We start from the raw sequence: 15,939 nt of genomic DNA on the forward strand, positions 1-15,939 counted from the left end.
ATTGCGAGATAAGGCATCCGCTTTCATTTATTCATGGAACGTGAGTTGTGCTGAAATGGAAACCTTATTCAGCCTAAATGTAGTTATTGTTTTAATTAAAGGAACCGTATGTAAGAAATGTATTTCAATTAATCATAAAATGGCCCTGATATGTCACTAGACATTAAGAAATCATGTTTATTTCAAATACTTATATCACTGACACAACAGTTGTCCGGCCAGGATATTGTCATTTAAAAAGTGAAGTTGCAGCCCTCAACTGATGTTGATGTTGTGTTTTGTCATGTCATGTTGTGTTTTGGCCTGAGGCGCCACCCTCCACCTACAGTATCTACTTATCACGAAGTCAGTAGTGTTTTGGCATCTGGATTGGCAACCTCGAGGCTTCAGCCTCTGGCAAGCGGGTGCTGCATGCAACTGGTAGCTTGAGAGCAACGTGTCAGAGACTCATGGTGTAAGACAATGACTTTTCATTGGCAACAATATTAAACCAACCAACAATACAAAATATTAAGAAGAGCTCTTTTATGAGTTAAATTGAAACAAAACTATTACTGGCCTTTATTTGTCCGAATCTGAGGCCCAAACAGAATCCTGGCCATACCGGTAATTTGAGGATTTAGGTATGCACGTGTGTTTCAGGCATAGCGCAACCACTAATCTCTGACTGAAAGTGCACAGAACTTGTGCATTTGAGAGCGCTCTCTCGCGGCTCGACAGTAATGTTTCATGTTGTCAGGACCACTTGGCTCAAAGTAGAGCTGACATAGGGGAGACCACACTGAACTTAATGTTTAAATATGGTTATTGGTTTATTAACGAATGATTTGTCCGAAGTCAGTAAGTGGTAAGCAAACCAAAAGTTATCGTACATATCAGTATGATGTAAGTGTAAAGCAAAAGGTGAACTGGCAAGGAGCGACGACCACAGCCAGCCTCTCGTCGTCAGGCCGGGGTAGCAGAAAGAGAGAGCAAGCCGACTGGAAGGCGGTGATTTTAAAGACCCGCTCATCGGTCCACCAATTAGCGCGGCACGACCCACCGCAACAGCTCCACCTAAAGGTGACAGAACAGCAGCAGTAGGAAATGCAGGCACACCCAGCACGGCATAGCCGGGCGTGACAATGTAAGGTTCATGTCAGTTATTATGAATTAACATTTAAAAGCATGTTCAATTATATATTTTTTCATATATAAGTCACACCTGACTATAAGTCGCAGGGCCAGCCAAACTATGAAAAAAAGTGCGACTTATAGTCCGGAAAATACGGTACTCATATTTGACTGAACATTTCATTTTACAGCTCTAACGTTGCGGAAAAAATATCAGGATATATATCGTATATCGATATTCAACCTAAATATATCGGGATATGACTTTTGGTCCATATCGCCCAGCCCTAGCCTATAGCTAAAAAAAAAAGTGACAACAGAGTTCCAACATTTTCCCATTTACATGCATTGTAGGAATTATGTTGCCATTCAGGTAAAACACTGCTACTTGTGTGGAGTGAAATGCGCACAGCACCTAAAAAAACTCCAGTGTTAGTTCTGCAAATCCCAAGTAGCACTACTTCATCTGAAAGAGAACTTGGTTTCAAGTATGCTTAGAAAGTTGTGGTGTGTCATTACATTGCAATTTGTACAAATTGTAATTATACTAATCACAACATGTAAATAGGACAATGTTGGATTTCCGGAAGATGGGCTAGGTCAATGACCTATGCTAAGTTATCTGTGGGTGCGTCATGCTAAATTACTGCATGCACAGAGATGAGAATGTATGGTATGTACCTATAATCTTCAACTCTGTGGAAGATGGCAAATCAGCTAATTTCCCAAAATGTTTCCCCAAAGTTCTTCCAGTAATATTAATATTGTCTTATTGGTACAAGAGTGGATCATATGTTACATTTGTGTAGAAAACAAAGTTATGAGAAAATCACTGAACCCTGATTGGATTGATGGGTAAAGTGGGTGTAGGAAATAGCCATTTCTATACCTAGACCATGAGCATTTTCCTAAACACTTCCATTAACGCACTTATAACCAGAAAGTTACGCTTTGCCTGTCTACATGTCTACACAGATCATAGCTTGATTATAGTTCTTGCTTGAACACAATGTGAAATTAAAACACCTTACATTCTCTTGGTGTACTTTCTCTCTCAGATACAGTGTGATGGATGCGAGCGGTGGTTCCATGTTGACTGCCTGCAGAATAACTGTGGATACATATAACGCATTAAAATCTTCAGAATGGCTTTGCCAAGTGTACCATTAAACCAAAATAAAAAAATGTGTGCACTGAATTTCTCTTTGTGGTTATCTTTTGTAGTTCGTGGTGCTAGCCCTTAACATAAACAAACCAAGCATACTACATGAAATGGTATTGAACATTTTATGTTTTAATATAGTGTTAAAGGGATATCCCACCATTTGGGGAATTACACTGATTTTCCACCTCCCCTCAAGCTTGGAAAATTGGCACATTTCATTTTCTGTTAGTCAACACTTTCTAACTTGAGAAGAGACGAATAGGAAAATTACTGGACATCTTAGTCACTTTTAAACGTGATGCTAGCGGGCGAGATGCTAATGGTCTAAACCGATTCAATGATCTATGCTAGGCTGTAGCTAAGACTGATATTGCCAGACTCAGAGAATGGCTGGATGAACTGGAGAAAGGTAAAAATCAACTGTTTAACTCATGGGGAGGTAGAAAATGAGTGTAAATCCCCAAATGGTGGATTACCCCTTTAAAGAAGCCCTATGCAGGTCTGGTTATTCCTTCCTGAGTTGGGCTCGCATTTTTCACGACATAGCTCCCCCTGCAGCTTCGGTAGCAAGTGACTGCTACGCTAAACCCCCACTAGCTAGCGAGCTAGCCATCAAGAAACCAAGATAAACACATACAGGGCTCACAATAAAACGGTCGAGCAAACACATTGTTCAAGAGACTATCAAACCACATTACAAAAACGAAGTTCACCCAAGGGTAGGCTACTTACAATTTCAACAGCAACAAAGCCAAGTCGGAGTCCGTTTTGCAGTCTTCTTTAATCTGACTACATTTTCGAGACGCGATTGGATACTTCCGCTGAGTCACATCCGGATTTGTTCGGGACGGGACCAGAAAGTTGCATATTCGTTTTTTTTTCGCGGAGAAGCACTAGGGGGAGACGAAGCACCCCCCCAAACGACCCAAAAAGTGTTGTAGATCAGAACGACTCGACCTGCATAATTAAGGTCATTTTTACTAAAATTGTTGCATAGGGCTTCTTTAATATAGTGTATTTTATGCCAAAAGTACCAGCCAAAGGTAATAAAACCATGGATGTTGAAGACATTCTCCTGCAATCTCCTCATTCAGAAATGGCAGGAATACCATTTCACTCAAATGCCCCCAAAATGAAAAAAGAATCATTTGAAACCTGACTTTATCTAACCGAATCCAAAGGATTTTTGTAGCCTAGGCTTACTTGAAATGTAAGCAAATGAGTGCATCTCATTTGAATGTCTGATCTAGCCTACATATCAATATGTAGGGGCCTATGTATGTAACATTTCAGAACACTTCCAATCCAAAACATTTTCACAAAATATCGTATCATGTAGGCCTAAGGGATAAGCTAATGTATTGTCTTTTTTTATATACTTTATTGCAATTATTTATCTACATCCATGTAAGGTACCCACTTCACTTATTTCACATGTTACATTGCAATTTTTAATTTTTTTTAATTTTATACATATAAAAAAGAAATAAGAAAAGACATGACAAAAAAAACCAAAAGAAACATGATAGAAAACTTATACAAAAAAATAAATAAAAATAAATAAATACTCCATACAAAACAAAACATGACACACAGAAAAAAGGGGGGGGAGGGAAAGAAGGGGAGTGGTATTTGAGCCTACATAATATTATTTTATTCTATGTGCAATTGTACTTGTTTTTAGATATTTATAGTCGTGTTTTTGGCCATTTATAGGGGGGTGTTTAAGCCTACATGTGTCTTTGGTCCTGTGTGGAATTATCTGTGTTGTTGACCGATGTGTGCATATCATTTCTATTATTGAAATAAATAATTATTTTATGTAGTATTTTTTCTGGGTATAACTTATTCCATTTACTAAGTTGGTTCCTAATTCTAAAAGTAAGTCTTTCCATATCCAAGATGTTTTCTATTGTGCTATGCCACTTACACAAATCTGGGGCTTTTTCTTGTTTCCATCCCCTTGTTAGTTGTTTTATTGCAGATATACGTACTATATTAAACAATTTTTGATATTTAGGTTCTATTTTCTTGGACAGGCTTATACCTAAAAGGTTTTCTAATGTTAAGGTCTGTCGCAACTCAAAAATATGTGTTATCGCTTTATCAAATTCCTTCCAGAATGTTTTTAGTACTGGGCATAAGAAAAAAATATGGCTATAATTTGCGTTTTGCTCTCCACAGCTTCTCCAACAACTAGTCCCTAAAGGCTGAGATTTCCCGCATTTGTCAGGTGTAATAAAAAATCTCTGTTGTAATTTTCACGCAAATTCATTCCAATATTTTGATTGTGTTATTGCAGTATTTCCTTTTAGTGACTCTGTCCAGTTTTCCATTGTGATATCAATTTTCAACTCTTTTTCCCATTTTTCTTTAACTTCAACCTTTACCAAGGTGAGTTTTTGGAGTATTTTGTATATTCTTGAAAGATTCCCCTTACCTGTATTCCTATTCTTAATTAAATATTGTACTAAATCATTTTATGTTTGCTCCGCTAAGTTTTCCTTAACATAACTTCTGACCTGTAGATACTTGAAGAAGTGTTTTTTATCCAAGTCGTATGTTGAAGCTATATTTTCATATGTATCCACCATGTGTTTATTCAAAACTTGTGAGAATGATATTAATCCTTTATTAGCCCAACCGTTCAAGATTTGATCCATTCTATTTGGTAGGAAGTCTGGGTCATGCGCCATCTCCCTGAGATATACATAATCAGTCTTTATTTTTAGTTTTTTACAAATTCGTTTCCAAGTTCTTATTGTGTTCAAAATGCTAAAATTTTGACCTGTGTGAAGATTTTGAGTCTTTTTCCCTAGGAAAGGGAAAATCCCTAATGATACAGTTGCCAATTCTCTTTCTATTCTAATCCACTTAGTTTCTACTTCCTTGTTCATCCATATCATTATTGTTTGAAATTGTGTTGCATAAAAGTAGTTTTGTAAATTTGGCACACCTAACCCCCCTTCTTCCCTTTGTTGAGTTAAAGATTTTAATTTAATTCTATGTCTTCTATTATTCCAAATGAAATTAGAAATCAATTTGTTCCATACCTTAAACTGGGATTCTAAGAGTGCCAATGGTAATGCCTGAAACAAAAATAAAAATCTTGGGAGGACCATCATTTTAATAGTTTCCACCCTTCCGAACATTCCTTCTGGTATTATTCTCCATCTATTCAAATCCTTCCTTACCTTATGCTCCAGCACACCATAGTTATTCTCATACAAATCATTCAGTTTCTTACTTATGTAGATACCCAGATATTTTATCTTCTGCACATATTTAAAGTTATAGCAGTCTTTGACCTCTTGTGTAATTTCTTTCCCAATTATTAAGGCTTCACATCTATGTTCATTTACCTTATATCCTGAAAATGTACTGTATTCTTGGATTGTTTTCTTTAACTCCGGCACCTGATTCTTCTGGTTCTGCTAAATAAACTATAATATCGTCTGCATATAATGCTAATTTATGTACATCTTGTCCTATATGTATCCCTTTTATACCTGTGTTTTGTCTTATTGTTGCTGCTAGCACTTCAATATATATTGCAAATAATAGAGGAGAAAGAGGGTCTCCTTGCCTAGTACCTCTTTGTATTTTAATATTTCTAGACAAAGTACCATTCGTTTTTATTCTAGAGGTTAGATTACTATATATTGCTTTTAACCATAAACAGAATGTTTTATTTAAACCTATTTTATTAAGAACCTCAAACATAAATGGCCAGCTAACTAAATCAAATGCCTTTTCTGCATCTAATGTAATTAAACCAATATCCTTACTTTGCCTTTGAGTATAATCAATTATATTTAAGGTTCTTCTAATATTATCCCCCAATAGTCTTCCCGGTATGAATCCACACTGATCAATGTTTACTACATCTGCAATTATTTTTTTTAACCGGTTTGCTAATATGGCTGATATTATTTTGTGATCTGTATTGAGTAGTGATATGGGCCTATAAGAAGGACACCTTGTGGCATCCTTCCCCTCTTTGTGTATAACAGTTATAATAGATGATATCCAAGTTTGTGCCCATCTTCCTGTATGTAGTGCATGATTATATGCTTCAACCAGTATAGGAGTTAATTCATTTTTAAATGCTTTATAAAATTCGTTTGTATAACCATCATCACCTGGAGCTTTTCCTATTTTCATGTCTCGAATTTGTTTATTTACTTCCTTTAATGTGATGTCTTTTATTAATTCCATGTTATTCTCTTCTGTATCTTGTAACAATGAATTGTAACAATTTAATCTCCACAATGTTTTACCTTTCTTAGAGTTTAGTGCTATTGTTAGTGTCACAGCTGCATGGTCTGACATATTTATCGAGCTGATCATACATCTTTTAACCAGTGTTATATTGTCTTTAAACATAAAAAAATAATCCAGCCTATTGTTTACTGAATGCCTTCCTGAAAAACATGTATACTCTTTTTTCCCCTGGATGAAGTGCTCTCCACACGTCTACCAGACCCATCTCAGACCCATTCTCAGAAAACTTGCGTTTTTCTCTGCTTTATGTGTTTTAGTGCTAGAAGAGTCAAGTTTTGGATTCATAACTAAGTTGAGATCTCCTGCCATCAGTAGTACTCCCTTACTTTTTGTTACTAAAAGCTCTGTCAAATGTAACATAAATTCTATTCCTAAGTATAAAAAAATAAACACCAAAATAGGGAAGGCAAAATAAATTAAAAAAAAACATAAAAAGGAAAACAAAATTATAAACAACAAAAAAAAGGTTCCAAAAATGTCATTATCTTCAACCATCTTTTCTAAGTGGTTGTTTTGGCGTACTTATACAGTAATCGCCTCAAAAGGCCTACACTAAATAATATAATTTCTTCATTGGCAGGGATACTACAGCTTCTCTCACCCTTTCAGTATTAATCAATCTGCTATTTATTAACAAAACATTACATAGTTAAGCCAAGCAAGTTAAACCAACCAAGAAAGTGAGACAGTCATATTAATAACCTTTCATCTTTCATACCACCCCCCAACCCCTCATCCCCTCACAATTCTACATATGGACCCATTTACTCCGAAACACACTCACACACACTCCCCCATCCCACCCTCACTTACACCCATACGTACATCGTCCCTCCCCACACCCATACATTCACACCCCCCATACATCTAACCCCCCCACACAAAAACACATCCATATATCCAGCCCCCCCCCCATACACACACACATCCATATATCCAACCCCCCCCCCACACACATACACAGCCATACATCAAACCCCCCCCCCCCCCCCACATACACACACCGACACATCTAGTCCCCCCCCACACACATTCACACTCCCCGTCCCACCATCCCCTACACCCATATATATCCAACCCCCCCCCCCCCCACCCTCCCAGACATCCTGTCTACCCCCCCGCCCACACACACACATGGAGTAATTATCTTTCCTTTCCCAACCTTGTACGGAATCCCTAAAGAGAGAGAGAGAGAGAGAGAGAGAGAGAGAGAGACGGTCAGTCCAATTAGCAATCAGTGTCCTCTTGTTTTCACAGGGCCCTTCCAAAGACCCAACAAAGCGATTTGAGTTAGTAATTTTATCCTTCTTCTAGCTAATGTATTGTCCAGCGGTAATTATCGGAAAATAATTCCTGACAGGGCGAACAGGACCTCGACGCACGGCGGTTTTGTCTTGAAGAGACGTGTTTTCCGAGAATTGTTCCGATAATTGTTTTTCGGCTACTTGCCAAAACGACAAAAGAAACTTAACACAAAAACAAAATTATAACAACTTAGAAAAATAAATACTTTGCCACAGACAGAACCTGACTTTCCATATACCATGATCAGCCAACATGCTACAATCATAATAACATATCAGCTGACGTCTTTTAATTATAAGTATAAAGTATAAGTCAAGTAAATTTAACTGTGATTTGTCAGCTGGTTCGTAGCACAAGTACGTAGATGAATGGTTATCATGTAAGCAGTTTCATTTAGGAGGCAGGTTCAATACCCACGTGGAGTTATTATTTAGGTATTTATTTTTTTGGTGGCATATTCATGGTCCAGTGCATGTAGCGTACTACAGGCAATTTTGACATTTAAATATGTCATGCATATTTGTATTTGTTTGTCTCCAGTTTCCATCAGAAAGTGACAAATCTGCAAGCGGCCACGTCTGTCGAAGAAACGTTATCACTCGTGAAACGTTACCAACGCAGCCAGTTAACATGGGTGCCAGTTGCCATGTAACACCGGGCGCAATTTTTCCCCTTCCTTTCGGTTGTCCTTAGTCTTTTTTTTTTTACTCAGTAATGGATGGGATTTGTGATGTAGCGAAGTTCAATACTTCACTCAAAATTTAATAAAGTAAAAATAAAATTACCCATTTTAAAAACTACTTAAAAAATACAAAGTACACAAAAAAACTACTCACTACAGTAACGTGAATAAATGTAATTTGTTACTTTCCACCTCTGCCGACAGATTGCAGATCGCTTGCCCCTCCAGACTTCATGAAAACTTTGTTAATTAAGGGTAGATCATATAATTTCTAATTTTTATCATATCGTAACCTATGCTATTAATAAATTCATCCATGTTGAAGTAGCCTAAATGTTACTGCGATGTGATGTGTTGTTTAGTAGGAATTGTAGGGGATGGAGATGGAATGCTTTATTTTTATGCACATAGCAGGTGGCAACACCATGTGACGGTCATGCCATGTACTGCTCTGTGTACTTCCACTGGTATTTCGCTGTGTTCATTAGTGGAAACCCATGTAAGTCCCTAAGGCGGAGGTTACGGTATAAATGAGCTATGTATTCATGATGGATCAAATAGTAGCCACTGAACCGCAACTGCTAGATACACCTTCAAACATCAATATGTGAATGTAACTTTGATCAAAAATCAATCATACATAATAGTCTTGCTACATGAAATGTTACTTGGTACATTATTGTATGTGGATATGTTTAAATGCTACTTCATGATGTTACAACATATTACATTATTACATGGAAAATATGCCTGAAATCATGGAAAACGTTTCTACTTTTAAATTCTTTATTCTTTCTGGGCTGCAGGACTCAGGAGTTTACAAGCCTCTGTACTTCTTGTTGGTGTTTGTCCTTTACATCCTCATTATTATAGTCAACTTAACTTTGATCTTTATTGTGACAGTGGATAAAAGCCTCCATGAGCCCATGTACATTTTCATCTGTAATCTGTGTGCAAATGGACTTTACGGGACTGTTGGTTTTTATCCCAAATTTTTGCTGGACTTGCAATCTGATATTCACATGATAAGCTACAGTTGGTGCCTGCTTCAAACATATGTGATTTATAGCTCTGCGCTGTGTGAAATGTCAGTTTTAACAGTGATGTCTTATGATCGCTATGTGGCAATTTGCAGACCACTGCAATACCACAGCATTTTCACTCCACGTGCCGTGTCAAAGTTGCTTGTATTAGCCTGGTCCTACCCTCTTTTGTCGTCAGCAATAATTATTCTCCTTACTTCTAGAATACCCATTTGTAGATCTTACATCCATAAACTATTCTGTGACAATCCTTCAATGCTAATGCTGGGATGTTATCAAGCAAAAGCCAACCAGGTCTGGAGCATGGTGGTTATTACAGTATATCTTATACAGTTTGTCTTAACTTTAGTTTCTTATGCTCATATTGTCAAAATTTGTATATCATCCAGTGAGGGTAGAACAAAATTCAGTAAAACTTGTGTTTCGCATTTAGTGGTTATGGTCATATATATTGTGACTGCATTGTTTGATGTATTTTACAGCTGGGATGGTTCACTATATCTTCCAATTGGTGTACGTAATGCATTGGCTATACAATTTCTGATTCTTCCCCCACTATTAAACCCATTAATTTATGGCCTCCAACTTCCACAGATTCGAAAAGTGCTATGTAGACAAAGTTGTAGACATAAAGTGTGTTATCTTAGAAATAATGCATGATTGTTGTTTGAACCATGTCCTAGTTTGATTATCCTGGTCTTAAATGAAGTGAAATATAAGAACGGCTGGTAACACTTTATAATAATTACACACAATTAATCATTTATTAAGCCTTTGTTACTTATTAGTTAATGGTTTGTTCATCATTAGTAATTTCTTGTTCATACATAATTTATCATCAGTAAAGCATTTGTTCACACAATTATAAATGGTTTGTTCATAGTAAATAAGCCTATCCAAAAAATATGTTTGTAAGTACATGATTTATACTTAATAAGTAATGAAACAACCACTTATAATGAAATCATTTTCTTATTATAAACCAGTTGCAAACTATTACAAAATGCTTTGTTCATCATTTGTAAAGCATTGTTCCTATGTTAATTCTCATAAATAAAGTATTTGTACACACAGTTATAAATGGATTGTTCATAGTAAATAAGCCTATATCTAAAATATGTTTAAGAATTGTTGTTAATACTTAATAAATTATGCAATATACACATGCACTAATGATTAGTTAGGGTGAGGATACATATTTTATAAACCACTTCCTAATACTATAATTCATGATTAACTCAGGGGTTACAAGTGGTTAGTTAATGATATTTTGTGAGCTTATCTAAAGTGAGGACTTTCTATGCCTTGCAACACAGTTTCAAATGAGTTGTAAAGATTACATTCCCATTCATTCATTTAGCAGACAAGCGACGTACACATGTCAATTAAATTGAAGGCCATTGATATAACTGTGAAAGCCGGGAATCGAACCCCCAACTTTTCAGGCTACTGCATGCTAGTCCTGCTCCTTATCCACTACACTACCTTGACCCAGATAGAAACCCCTACAACTATGCAAGAGTTTCTGTTTTCTTCTACTACACACTAAACATCAGTAAACTATTATTAAATGCTGTATTCTTCATTTGTAAAGCATTATTCCTACATTAATTCTCATCTGTAAATCATGTTTACACACAGTTAAAAATGGTTTGTTCATAGTAAACGTGCATATCTATATTATATTTTTGAATTGACGGTTGTAATACCACTGGACAGAGGTAGTGTAATGGATAGGGAGCCGGGTTAACATGCAGTAACCCATAAAGTTGGGGGTTCAAACCCCGGCGTTCACCAATGTGGCCTTGCCCTTTAATTTCATTGACATGTGTAAGTTGCTTTGGGTGAAAGTGTCGGCTAAATGAATAAATGCAAGTGTAAACTTTATTACTCATTTGTAAATGTGTTGCAAGGCATAAAACGTCCTCACTTTAGATGAGCTCACAAAATATCATTAACTAACCACTTGTAACTTCTGAGTTAATTATTAGTTATAGTATTAGGAAGTGGTTTATAAAATATGTATCCTCACCCCAACTAATCATTAGTGCATGTGTATGTAACAACTGTTAAATAATGGAAATATTACTTAATCAAAAACATATTATTGCATCATTTATTAAGTATTAACAACAATGTATAAACATATTTAAGATATAAACTTATTTACTATAAACAAACTATTTATAAATGTGTGAACAAATGCTTTACTGATGATGAATTAGAAATTACTAATGATGAACAAACCATTAACTAATAAGTAACAAAGGCTTAATAAATGATGAATTGTGTGTAGTTATTATAAAGTGTTACCGAACGGCTTTATTAGTTGAGGGGAAACTGTGACTAAATTTACTGTAATTTTTTCACAATTATGTATTTATCATTGCTTTTACTTTTCCTCTAATATTTATCTACCCATCACTATATTTACTCAGTTTACTTGATCATGATTTGATATCTAACAATTGAAATTAATATGGCCTATACAACAGAAGTTCTGAAATGTATTAAGGCAGAGACAAAGTAAAGCTGGCCATATTTAAATAAGAGCTTACATTATTGTATTGCTTCCAATATAAGAAGACATAAAATTGTCTTGAATTACTTTGTTGAATAGGCAATTTATTATTTGTCCATATCGGCTGAATTTTGTGAATAAACAGTACTATACAAAATATGAATCATTATTACTATTAAAAGGACACATACATACCAAGCGGTTCTACTGTTTTCATACTGAGGCCAAAAGACCTCTCTACGGAGCAATGAGTTAACCATATCCCGGGGTGAGATCTTTTTCTATGCCTTAAAACTTAGGTGATGGTGCTGTGATTAGCATGTACATGATGTCGAGCAATGGCATAGTTTATGTTATGTGTATGTATTGCAGTCTTGTGTTCAGAGATGTGAGTCTTTAAATATGTTTTAGTTTGACCAACATACACCAAACCACAAGGACATTTCAATATATTTAAGCACTAAATGAGTGGGAGTGGGGTTGGTAAAGGACATCCCCACGGCTATTATTTTGCCATAGGTACGAGGCCAGTGGTGGAGGAAGTACTGAAACTCAAAAGTTGTTGAGAAGGTGTCTTTATGATAAGGTTCAGTTTCACTTGCGCAGACGGGTAGGCTACACTGAAAAAAATAACTCATAGAATTTACTTTAAAAAATCTTAGTAACAATTTGCACTCAGTTTTTTTGAGTACATTTTAATGCTGTAACCTTGAGTGCAACTTACTTATGATAATCAAGTAAAATTTACCAAATTTACCAATAACATATATATGAGCAATCAGAAATATTGAGTAAATGTTAATGAATTATATTCATATTGGAATATCACTATTAATTGAATATTACTTAACTTCTTACGTAAATGTTGCTTAATTCTCTGTGATGAATGTTAATACCACAAATCACAATACGATTCTTAACCATTTATTTTTTAATAGGTCATCTTTAGCAAATTAAAGTTAATACTGCCAAAATAATCATAATAAAGACAAATAATGATCATACAAATAAAACTTGCAGTCAAAAGGGGGCAGTCAAAATGTACATTAAAGGAATATGCCACCTTTTGGGCCAATTTACTAATTTTCCACCTCCCCTAGAGTTAAACTGTCGAGTTTTACCTTTCTTCAGTTCATCCAGCCATTGTCTCAGTTTGATGTTAGTGTTTTTAGCTTCTGGTTAGCATAGATCATCGGATCCTTTGTTGCTCTAGCATGTCGCCCATTAGCCTCCTTCATGGGCGAGATGCTAGTTGGCAACAAAGGATTCAATAATCTATGCTAACCAGAAGCTAAAAACACTAACATCAAACTGAGACAATGGCTGGATGAACAGAAGAAAGGCAACTCAAGTGTTTAACTCTAGGGGAGGTGGAAAATGAGTAAACTGACCCAAAACGTGACATATTTATTTAAGATCATGTTAACAATACAACTTGTTAAAAATATGAATAGAGAAAGATAACAGAATGCTTATTTAGAAGCTGTGAGCTGGAAGTATTAACGTAATTTGGGATTTCAATCCCACTATTTTTGGGGAGAGCTTCAGGAAATCTAGTTCAAGGAAAACTTTCTGAAATGTCTCAAAAGTGTACTGCAGTGTTTTAGGGTATGCCAATTTAGGGCATAAATTACCCCCATGACCAAAGCACACGCTTTCGCAGGATTCCCGCATCCATGCAAGATCTCCTTGCCTTCTAGGAGGATGGCTACATCCACTGGATCTTCCGCAGGACCACAAGAATTTTCAGGATGTGTTGCGTGACATCACTGCAAAGGTGGTCCTGCATACAATTTACAAGAATAATAATAAAAAAATAATAAGCATAGAACACAGCATAAGACTTTCAGCATTAAGGACTTTTAAAGATCTTGTTGTTCAAGATCACTATGAGCTAGGAAAAAGAATGGCCGCATTTGCCAAGTAGGCCGAGTTATGAACAGGCAGAGGCTAATCTAATGGGGCATAGTAACTGAAACTACTGTATTGCTCTATAAATGCCTCAATAGGTTAGCTTTAGCTGCCTATCCATAATACGCTGTTGTCCTTTAAATCGTGTGCCTCTGCACAACAGTCCCAATACTTTTGTTACTGAAACGGGCTTTAACTGTGCAGTAGCAAGCAGTGATTTTGCAGATAAAGGCTTCAGAGTTATACGATATTGATTGAGAGGCAAAATCTGATACTTCAGCAGAAGGCTGGGAAATTATGCTAAATAATTTTTACTCATCTTACCTGGCAGTCTTTGAAAAGGTCCTCCTCTTTCTCTCTAAGATACAAAATGAGGCCACGGATGACTGCTTCACGTCTCTCCTCAATGCTCTGATTCTGTGGACAGATTAACAAGAACAAAAATACAAACCCTTATTGTTACATGAGCACATGGAGTGTTGAAGCCATCAAGTACAAGTAGCAGGGGAGGTAAGACCAAAATAAAATTACAAAATAATAAGCTTAATAATAAAAAAAAAGTTACACAACACAACAAACCTGAGTCAGTTTGTCCACAAATGGTCTTAGGTTATTACCCACTGCTCCGCCTTTAGCCTTCATCAAGGTGATGAGTTTTGGAGTATAGTAGTCAAGTTCGACCATGAATCTTGAATTCCTGCATGATCTGCATCAACAAAACCAAATATCAGGAACCGTTAAATGCAAAATGAAATGAGTCAACTGAGAGGATTCATCTTAACATAGGACGTATTGAATTAATCTTAATATTGGATTAAAATTGTATGCTGGATAGAGTATTATAAGTGTCTAAAGATTCATTTACCCCATCTTCACAAAACAAGGCAGGCCACTTCTCTCTGAAATCATCTGTAGCTGCTAGGTAGATTCCCACTCACATCCTCAAGCCTTCGGAGAATGTTTTGGCCATTTTTTTTCATGAATGACTTTGGTTTTGTTCTTCGTCATTGAGCCTTGATAATGGAAAGACAAAGTCTGAGGCTTTACCCCATACAACGATGTTTACCCCGTAGTGGAACAGTGCCATGCCATCACTGATTTTAATGTTTGAGGTAAATGTAGGGTTAGGAATATTCAGTTAGCTAACATACAAGTTACTTTAGCCAATTAGCACACAAGTCACCATTAGATACACACAGGAGCCGAATGTAACGTTAACGTTACTTTTAAAACTGTCTGTAGGCTCTGCCCACTGGATCAAGACGTTACCGCGTAAATAAAAAAAAAAACATTGTCGTTAAAAAAGATAAACGACAGCCAGTATCCGACGTAAAAATGCACATGTAGCTAACACCAAGCTGTTTCACCGGACTAAAGAGATGATGCAGTTAACGTTACAGCCTTTGATATTGCGACTAACTGTGAACAATTGCTTATTGTATATTGTACACCAAAAATACGACAATCAAAGTGTACAGATAGCCATAAATGAACTCAAACATAGAAGTAGAAAGAGAATACTTACGTGCAACAACATTTGGCAAAATGGCGATTCCCGCTATCGATTCCGTCTTGTTGAACTTGTCTGTTGCCTCAATATGCCTATGTGACTCACTGCGCATGTGCAAATTAAGACCTAAAATTTCTAAATAAAAGTTACTTAGTATTTTCAGATGTAGTGCCTTAACAGAAATACATTTAAATAACATTTTAAATCTTACAACATCTCTTGTAAGATTTACTTGTCCCACTCAGTAAATTAAATACACAAATTAATTGTGTAATTTTCTCTATCTTTATTGAGTTCCCTCCAAAATTAATATTACAGTGTAAACATTACTATTTTTTAAGGAATATATATTACTATACCCCAGAGTCATTTTTAACAGTGTACATTGAATGAGTGCTCACATTA

At 36.0% G+C, this 15,939-nt stretch overlaps 1 protein-coding gene and 1 long non-coding RNA gene across 2 annotated transcripts in view; one reads left to right on the forward strand and one right to left on the reverse strand.

Annotated features, from left to right (window-relative positions):
- The window catches only part of LOC143121953 (uncharacterized), a 227,219-nt gene that overhangs the window by 111,193 nt on the left and 100,087 nt on the right, over nucleotides 1–15,939 (reverse strand). The window lies entirely within an intron of this gene.
- On the forward strand, nucleotides 9,296–10,252 carry LOC143122230 (olfactory receptor-like protein DTMT). Its single transcript, XM_076283087.1, has one exon. The coding sequence runs from the start codon at nucleotides 9,296–9,298 to the stop codon at nucleotides 10,250–10,252; it is 957 nt and encodes a 318-aa protein (XP_076139202.1).

Source organism: Alosa pseudoharengus, unplaced genomic scaffold (genome assembly GCF_046254945.1).
Source record: "Alosa pseudoharengus isolate Yale_2024_CS ecotype anadromous, Long Island Sound unplaced genomic scaffold, YU_APseudo_1.1 YU_APseudo_1.1_scf_13, whole genome shotgun sequence".
Lineage (NCBI taxonomy): Eukaryota > Metazoa > Chordata > Actinopteri > Clupeiformes > Clupeidae > Alosa > Alosa pseudoharengus.

Bases quoted from the DNA above. Each gene is read 5' to 3' on its own strand.
- LOC143122230 (XM_076283087.1), top strand. From the start codon at position 9,296: ATGCCTGAAATCATGGAAAACGTTTCTACTTTTAAATTCTTTATTCTT.